At 40.2% G+C, this 9,674-nt stretch overlaps 1 protein-coding gene across 1 annotated transcript in view; it reads left to right on the plus strand.

Moving 5' to 3' along the window:
• The window catches only part of LOC119169733 (MAM and LDL-receptor class A domain-containing protein 1-like), a 228,200-nt gene extending 218,733 nt beyond the window's left edge, over positions 1–9,467 (plus strand). The window contains exons 63-66 of the mRNA XM_075885553.1: positions 884–1,036; positions 4,808–4,916; positions 8,076–8,137; positions 9,288–9,467. Of these exons, the coding sequence (XP_075741668.1) occupies positions 884–1,036; positions 4,808–4,916; positions 8,076–8,133 (320 nt within the window). The 3' untranslated portion in view covers positions 8,134–8,137; positions 9,288–9,467. The remainder of the gene's footprint in view (positions 1–883; positions 1,037–4,807; positions 4,917–8,075; positions 8,138–9,287) is intronic.
• The last annotated feature ends 207 nt before the right edge of the window (positions 9,468–9,674 follow it).

Consider the following 9,674-nt stretch of genomic DNA (forward strand, 5'->3'; position numbering starts at 1 on the left):
AGAAGGAGGAGGAAGATGGAATGAGGAAGGACAGGCGGGTTAATCAATAGAGAACACTATAATCTAGGTTGGCATTAACGGTAAACAATTGACAGGAACGACCACGAAGGAATATTTTGGGTTATTGCGTACCTAACAATCTCAAAAATTACTGTACGCAGATGTACAATCGGCCGCGAAATTACACAGACCAATGAAGTGCGTGCCGATATCGCTGTTTACACCATGCCATTTTGTCATGACCGTTGCTTCCACCGAATTGCTGTCGACAGCATTGATCTGGTGAAATGCGCCAGAGAAATACTATCGACAATAAACGCCTCGTCAGTAGCCGGCGAGAACGACATTCGTGTATAAGCAGCAATGGTTTACAACTTTTGTTTGCGAGTGCTCGTACAACAAGCTATATCAGAAGTGGAGGTGGACACCTGCTTAATCATACATAATGTATGGCATTGTAACCACCCCATCAGTAAAATATACCTATTTGATTAACTTTCACAGCATCTTTCAATTCGCACAGCTTTTTCAAGCACTCTCGTGGATTCTCTGCAGTTAGCGCGAAGATATATTACCATCGTGACAGGCACCGCGGATATTGTGCTTTGCTTTGGCGTTTGAAAGAAAGCTCTTTCATCTCTTTCAGTGACTGCTTTCGCTAATTCTTCAAACGCCGAGGATGTTTTTGTTTCATTTGAAACAAAAGAAAATATTGTTATTATTAACAGCGTTATATATTTGCCTTATTAACAGCATATATAGCACTTCAGTGGCTACTTTTATTTACCTACTATCACACAAGCACAGATACGATGATATTTGTTTTCTATTGTCACTGTTGTTATATGGTGTCATTCTTTGTATACTTTGCCCTTTCACGCAGTGTGTCCCCACAATCTATGCCTCAATAATGGTGTCTGTGGCTTGGCGCCAAAGCAACGTTATCCCGTCTGCGACTGTCCCGATGGCTACGAAGGGCCCCGATGTGAGTCTTTCATACGAAGTACGTCAAAGGAACACCTACAGACGAGCACAGGTAATTTCATGCATTCAGTGTATCCAAACTGAAACGTACTGGGGAGTGGTGCAACTAGTTTTTTTTTGCATTTCGTTGATGAAATCATTAAAAGTGCCAAGAATTTTTATTTTACTGTCAAGTTGCAAAACTTCATCAAAGAGGACCCTAAAAAATTCTGGTATTTTATTAGGGACCGTAAAAGCTCTGTAAATCGAATCAAGTTTAACGGCACTATAATTGACGATCCCCAAACTATCGCGAAAAATTTCAACGACTATTTTCATAGTGTTTTTTCAACTTCTACCCTGCCTGTCTCAATTAGCATTGACGCTTCTGATTCAGGTCCTAACCTCATTTCTTTCGATGGTGTCCTAAATTTACTGCTGCGATTAAAAGTTAAATCAACCCCTGGACCAGACAACATACCCAATGCATTTCTCCGGCGATATGCCGAAATATTGGCCAAGTACATTGTTGTGATCTTCCGACCCTCAATAAGTTCAGCAACTTTACCCATCGATTGGAAATTGGCACGTGTTCTGCCCTTTGTGAAAAAGGGGGACCCAGAGTGCATACCAAACTACCGTCCCATTTCTATGACTTCCGCATGTTGCAAAATGCTAGAACATATAATTGCCACTCGTATAAACAGCTTCTTAGATGATAACCACATTTTATCTCCCTTTCAGCATGGATTTAGAAAACGGTTTTCCACAGTCACCCAGTTGGTCTCAGTTATTCATCACAATGCTTCTATTTTAGACAAAGCTGGTCAGGTCGATGTACTGTTTTTAGATTTCAGTAAAGCATTCGACCGTGTTCCCCATAACAAGCTCATCGAGAAATTGCAGACTATAGGGCTTCCAAACTACCTAGTATCCTGGGTGTCTGCTTACCTGAACGGCCGGAAACAGTATGTCGACGTCTGTGGACAGACATCACCTCATCTCCCAGTAGATTCCGGCGTACCGCAGGGTAGTGTTCTAGGTCCGCTGCTGTTTATAATTTATTGCAATGATATTGTTAATGCTATTACTGATCCAGTTAAAATAAGACTTTTTGCAGACGACTGCATTATTTTCACAGATGTACAATCGCCAGATGACCAGGTTGCTCTCGACACTGCCCTTAACAATATTCTTTCGTGGTGTAACAAATGGGGCATGGTGCTCAATTTCGATAAATCTGTTTGCCTTCGAATTACTAACAAGAAAAATCCCCTTCAGTTTTCCTATTCCTCCAAAAGCCAACCCTTAAAAGAAGTCAGTCAATACAAATACCTAGGTATAACGATAACGAATAAGTTGTCCTGGAATGCACACATTGCCGATGTTTCGTCATCGGCTTTCCGTAAACTGTGTCTTTTAAGGCACAAACTCAGAGACGCCCCGTCGCAAGTGAAACTATTAGCTTATAACACTTTAATACGTCCAAAGCTTGAATACGCTTGTATTGTATGGGATCCGCATACTAAGTCTAACATATATTCCCTCGAAAAGATTCAAAGACGAGCAGTGCGTTTTATTTACTCAAAGTATGGTCGTGGTACATCAGTTACGGAACTAATGCGAGATAACGAAATCCAGACGCTACAATCGCGGCGCCAGCTTCTCTGTCTAAAATTCTTGGACTCGCTAATTAACAATAAACTTGGGCTAGACCCATCACATTACGTTACCCCAGTTTCAACCAGGCAAACTCGTCATTCTCATGTCCGATCCTTAACTCCGTATTTTGCGCGGACAGATTTATTTAAGTTTTCCTTTTTTCCGAGAACTGTAACAGAATGGAATAACTTGCCTTCTGATTTCCTCCAAACCTTCGATCTTGATGAACCCAATGTTTAATTCTGTGAATCTTGACCCCCCCCCCCCCGCCGCCTCTCAATATTGCTTGATTTTTTTTTTATGTTTCTCTTCTACTCGCTCTTCTCCTACACAGATGTGTTTTAGTCAAGCTGTGTTACTCATATACTGATCGCGTGCTTTCTTTGTTATGATGTTTTTCTTCTACTCGCTCTCCTCTTACACAGATGTATTTTAGTGAAGCTGTGTCACTCATGTACTGATATTGTGTTTGTGTTTTTGCCCCTCCTGCTTGGGCCTTTTTGGCCTGCAGTATTTCACAAATAAACAAATAATAATAAATAAATCCTGTCCTATGCTTTTACGGGATTATACTTTTTTTGTTTTTCGCTGCGCAGGCTCTGCAGAAGAAAAATAATTAATTTTCATGTGCTCAATGCCACTGCGTTTCTATTTGAACTTGGATAATGTCACTGCGGAAGTGAGCTTTTATCTGCATTTTTGAAACGCATATTGTTACTGTTCACTGTATTTCATAAATACCATTCCTTTCACCCACCAGTAACGTGTTTAAACGGGCGCGCAGAGCTCTGAGGGCTTGCAGAAGTGGCGCTAGGAAATGGTCTGCGGTCGAGAACGTCGTTAGATCTTGGCAGCAGAGAACCATAGGGCTGTCGTACGCTGTCATAGTTTTCCATAACGCAGGTGAGACCCTGTGTAAATCTTCTTTTGAGTGTGCGCTCGTGGCAAGAAGCTTTTTTTTCTTCTTGTTTTTCGAGCGCTTTGATGATTATGACATTTAGTGCACAGCACCTTGGGAGACCTGACTGTCGTAAGTTGGCATCGCTTGTCCTAACACAGGCAAGCGCTCGTAAAAAAATAGAAAAAGGAGGTATGAATAAAAAAATAGGAAGAGAGAAGAAGAAAGAAAAAAACAGAAAAAAATGACAACGAATGTCCGCAAATAGAAAATGACAGACATGAAACTTCAGAAAAAAAAAGACCAAGAAAGAATGCGATGAGGAACGTAAGAAAAAAACGAAGAGAAACAATGAAGACTGCCCTGCTACACACTTGCGTCAGGCTTGGCACCGATGGTACATGGCCTCCGATGTAAACCACCAGCTAATCTCTGGTGGGATGGCTAATACGAATCTTCCTTTTTCGTTTTTTTTTTGCTAGAGTTCCCCCCATTTTGTTTATATTTCATTGAAGAGCAGACGTAATCGCGCAAAGGGCAGACATTTTGTGCGTGAGTGATAGTGATGAATGGTCAACTGGGTTTCAGTGGCTCTATCGCATTTTTGCGTCAATATATGAAAAGTAGGTCGCACTATTTAAATTGAAACATTTCAGCAGTTGCAATTTTCATGCGTGCTGACTGAAGCAAAAGACAAGCTTGCTTCATAATGAAAATATATAGAGCTGCGTGTGAAAGCGCGATTTGATCCCCGTCTTCCTTGTGATTTTGGCAAAGGATAAAAAGTCTCATTTGAAAGAAACCTCACTGCTTATACCTCACCATAGCTCAGCTTATAGTCACCTTCAATGACCCATCTGCATGCTATTTTTTTAAGTACGCAAACATTTTTCTACCAGTAAGTTAGTGTCAGAAAACACAAAAATAGTATCGCTAAGCAGAATTTAAACAGAAAAGCAAAAAGAAAACAATAAAAAATAGAAAAAAGAGTGCACTATTGAATCTGTTCATTCTAACACTTTTTTCCCTCCTAGTTACAAAGCATGTTTTTAATTGCTTATCGAATAATATTCTGGGTAAGGGCACTATAAGTTGTCACACTCTAGGCAATGTTCGATGCATGACCAAGATACTCAGAATATTATTGTGTGTAAGGCTCAATGGCAATGTTGTATGTTTTATGAATTAGTTTTAATTTGGTCGAAAACAGAGTCCACTGTAACAATACTAAGTACTTTATGACTGCAATAATAATTGTTCTTCTTCCTCTTTTCTTTTTATCAGCACCATCCAACACAGGCTCCATTGTCACTGGTGTCCTCGTCTCGATAGGAGTGGTTGCCATAGCTGCAGTGGTCGCAGTTGTCGTATTAAGAAGACGGCGTGAACCTCGGTAAGCATTGCATAGCATTTTTGTTTCTCTCTGTGAATTTCTTTAACTTCATAAAGTGTGACGAATTACTTTAACGACGCCGTCTGCACGATATGCTTGCGCAATGGCGTTGTCGCTGTTTGTGTGAGTCGTCTTGCTTTTTTTTAATGATTCTATTCCTAAGAAGGGCTTGGAAACGTTGCGATGCCCTATATTTCTGATTTAAGTACGTGCTGTATTATGAACTAAAACCACCTCCAAGGAAATGAGCTTGCGATGCTCAAAGGGTACGCGGTATACGTACTTGTTTAGCACTGGCCCTAGCGAGAGCAGAAACAAAGTTTTGCTTATTCAAAAGGCAGTGTAAAAGTATCAAAGCTTGTTCAAAACCTGTGCACACACCTGTGCAATGGGAGCGAACAACGAAGCTGAGAAGCAGGCACCACCACCTGGCAAACGCACATCGAGTTGTTCTTTCATCATCATATCCTTTTTTACGTATTCATTACTTTTCCGTTATATTTCGTGATTACCTTCTTTCATCTTTCTGTGAAACAACCACATGACTCCCCCTCGCCCTTACGTCTCTTTCCCACCCCAGTAATGCTCTACTGCACATTGTTTTGCTACAGTGCACCCTCTCATCTTCTTTTCGTCTTCCTTTGCCAAGTCCTTACCAAGGCGTCAGTTGTACTCGGCCTCACGTGTTTTTCGCTTACCTAGTTAAAAAATTTTATCAGAAGCCATGTAGGGGTAACTATCTATTCTTCCCTTTTCCTCTATCCTCATCTTCAGATTGCTCCTGCTCACACTCATTTGCCTTTTCGAGTCTCTTGCACACTAAACCGTGCTATACAAGGCCATGTCATGCCGTACCTTCACCCATCAATTTTTACATCGTACTCACCATCATATCAGCCCGATCCATCCTCACACCTTATTTACACCGCCTTGCTACGTTATATTATGCGTGGCTAGACTATGTTAGGAGCTGCTTGTATATACCCGCTTTCAGTGGCGCACAGCCTTAGCTGCCTTAGCATGCCACGCCAGCAGTACCCCAAGCTTAAGCATCTTTTCTGTTACAACACCAAGAAAAGAAAAAGAAGGCGGACACAGCAGAACGGCATGAACATTCAACAAAGTTTGTCTGAACATTCATGTGTGTTTATGCACGCCCACACAAAAAACTGCTATTACCATCGCAACAGTAACGCCTCTATAACGTCTTAAGCGCCATTTTTTCATCTGCAACTGCCACTGGCAGGCAGCTAAGGCAGCTGCCTTCAATCCCCAAAATGTTGAAAACTTCGAGATACTCTCTTTCTAATCTGTTCATGGAACACATCACAATATTACTTTTATATAGGTCTCTACAGTAATTGTAACTCTTACAATACTCTTGTAAGTGCACAGCCATGTTGCTATTATCAACCCACGTTTTCACGCAGAATAACTGTAACAACATTGTACATTGCTGTTGCAACATGTATAGAGTAACGCAACTTTTTTCGATCTTGAACATCGGTTGAGTCTCTGTTTCTGGTGCACACATGAAGTACTTCGAAGTTGACTATATGTATAAGAAAAGCTGGCATCAGTTTGATGAAATGTCTACAGAACAGAACTGGGCAGTAGATAACAATGCAGGTAGACATCTCGTAGGTCTCTGTAAGCGTGTACGTGAAACATACATGAAAGATCATCAAAGTTTTTCTGAATGCGTGGATCGAATGTGCGTGCGTTAGCTGCTAATCACTGGCACTTGCCCCTGAGGAGTTGACCTGTGTGATTATTGCGACGGTGGCCTCATCATGTTGCGAAAGTGATGTATGTTCTTGTATACAAGACACGGTTTGTTCTTCCTTTACTCCTTGTCTTTCAACACTGCATTTTCTCTAAGTATGATGCACTGTCTCTACCACATGGAGCTCTAGAAGCCTAAGTTTGCTGGGTTGAAACACGCCACCATTTGTTCGCCTAATGTTGGTATTATGTAATTGTGGCATGTGACAAGATACAATGTCTCAATCAAAACATCTCTAGCAGTTCACTCATGTGCCAGGCGAGTGGAGTATACAATGCTGTGGTACATGAAAACAAGATAATCGTTAAAATTTTGCAAAATAACTAGGTGACGTCTAAGCCCCATTCTGCCACCTTTAGAATTACACTTTTTCGCAACTTTACAATTCGGCTGTGCGGAATTGCTATAGGCGGCACTACAAGAAACGCTTGCGTCTCCCAGTAGTGACGCTGCAGGTTTAGCAACGTCTCTCAAGAAAATAATTTATGCCATGCATTGGTACCCATAAAAATGCAAGCCTTAGTATAATTGTTTAGTACAGTGATTTTTTGGCAGACGTGTACTACCATTGGTGTCAAAGCTCTAGTAAAGCTTCACGTTTTGCTGAGAGTGAAGACCCTACTATAACAAAGAAGCACTGTTAGCATTATTATAATAAATGCGAACTTTATTCAGGCGTTAAGCATACAACCGTCAAATAATTTAGTCTTCACGTTCTAACTGTGGTCTCACCAACTATAGGCACAAGTTCAAGACAGACGAAGTCCACGATCCCTACGCGTGTACTTTTTTTTTACTTTTTACCTGTCAAAACTACGTTTTGTCTATGGTAGAGACAGCGAATACTTTCTTCAGCTTGTTTAGTAGAGTCATGTGGTCGTCGCAGTGGTACAGCAGAAACTTAATCATCTTGAAAGCGTTATTCTTGACGTACTCTCGTTTTCTTGTAAGATTCCACGTGCAGCACTGTATGCGACAGCTTTATTATGCTATCATAATTTTCCCGCCTGTGCTGCTTTCATTTCAACAAAGTAAAAGTTGTCGTTTACTTTGTGGATTCATTGCATATTCTTGCACCAGTTCAATTCCAAAAACCTAATGACATTTACCATGAGAAATATTTGTAGATCTTCCGGAACTTTGAATACGTAATAGCATCATCTTCACATCAACACCCTAATTGTGTTTAATCTACCAACATTAAAACAAGTTAGTATATAAGGTCAGGCATCAAAGTCATAATTCGAGAAAAATTACGGAACCAGCATAACTACATCGCATTTTAACGCGATAATATAAACGCAGATGTTCAAACTTAATTGCTGCCATCTTGCACCAAGGTGAAGAAGTTAATAACAGGTTTTTGTTCTCAGTTCCAGAGAAACACTAATATCACTGGACGACCCATCTTTTGAGACATATTCATATTGAAAATGTGAGTACAGCATGTTATGCGTCTCTTTACTTACATATGTGTTGTAAATAAAGTCTTCAATTGAAATATACGCAGTGTTCTTTATAAGAGATGCATACAAAAGTGAACAAACACGTCTGGTATTAAGTAAAAGGCGTCATTGGGGTGTCATTGTAGAAGAAACGCCAAAAAAAGGAAGCTCACTCAGCATCCCAAGGAAATGCAGGCTGCATCAGTCAACGAGACGGGCGTTTTGGTATATGAGTGAATTTATTTTAGGCATTTTATTTTCACAGTATGAAAAGTAATCGAAGCACGTCTCAAGCGCACATTTAATTTTCCAAGTATGTTGATATGACTCGGTTTAACTATGTCTTCTTGTTCAGGTGTAGAATATCAATATCAGTTTGCACTATTGCAGTGTGCAGTTAAGTTAATGTTTTTAAAACACCAATAGAATAGTTTGTACTTATATTGACCTATAGCGGTAAACTTGCCATCGCAGAACCATGAAATTGTCTTTCAAAAAATTTTTTTTGGTGATCTCTCAGAGAACATTCGTGTTGAGGCACGAAATTGCCGAAAGAAGGTGTTGCCGACATTTTCGCGAGAAGAGTTAGATGCAATTAAAAGGAGGGGTGTGTGTTTGACTTAAAGGCGCCACTCGTTTGTTTTTGGCCCCAAAGCCTTATTATTATGTTCAGTCCTGAGCACCAAGGTGTATATTAGTGGAAAATATAAAGCTGCGGTAACTTTCTGGTGACGCTATAGTAACAACTTTAGATTTCGAAAGTTAGTTTGTTTCATATGGGTAACCATTTGTCTCAGTGTGAACTGACCTTGTGTACATATGTATCTATTAGAGGTATCTGAACTGTCATGAGGCGTTTGGCTATTGTGTACTTTTACATCATGTGTTGTACAGTCTCGCATTGTATGCCCTAATTGTTTATCTAATGACACACCTTGTCTGCTAAGAGAAAATGAGTAGCAGTGCCTCCATATCAGCACCAACATATTTTATTTCATCATTTTAACAAAAAAAGAAAAAAAATCTTTCTTTACTTCTCGAACTTGCCAATTTAACGCAATAATTCCAGCATCCCCATGACTTCGTTGGATAGAGTTTCAAGTGTACTTGCTTAAAGCTTCTTTTCTTTTCCGTTTTCAGGGGAAATTGGGGTTTTACATCAAGAACATCCACGGAATCAGAGGCTGGTCGTAGTGTTTGACTACCGCACAATGAGACTCTGCTTTCAGTGTCTGTCACTACAGCATGTACATATTATATTTTAAAAATAAATTAGGCTTGTTTCAATTAATAAACTGAAGCGAATGATTATCGCAAAAAGTTTCGGATGCGTCTTGTAGGTGCTAGGTTTCTAGGCGATTTGTAATAAGCTTCATATTGGAAGCAGCTGTAGTACCAACTTTAGTAAGAGGTAAAGACAGTCATCCATTCTACCGCAGTTTTTTTATTTCTTTTCCACCTTTATGACTTCCAGATAACGGCACAATTAAGCTCACGTGTCTCTCCAGCATTGATCGAAACTCTTTG

This window comes from Rhipicephalus microplus, chromosome 2 (assembly GCF_043290135.1).
Source record: "Rhipicephalus microplus isolate Deutch F79 chromosome 2, USDA_Rmic, whole genome shotgun sequence".
NCBI lineage: Eukaryota > Metazoa > Arthropoda > Arachnida > Ixodida > Ixodidae > Rhipicephalus > Rhipicephalus microplus.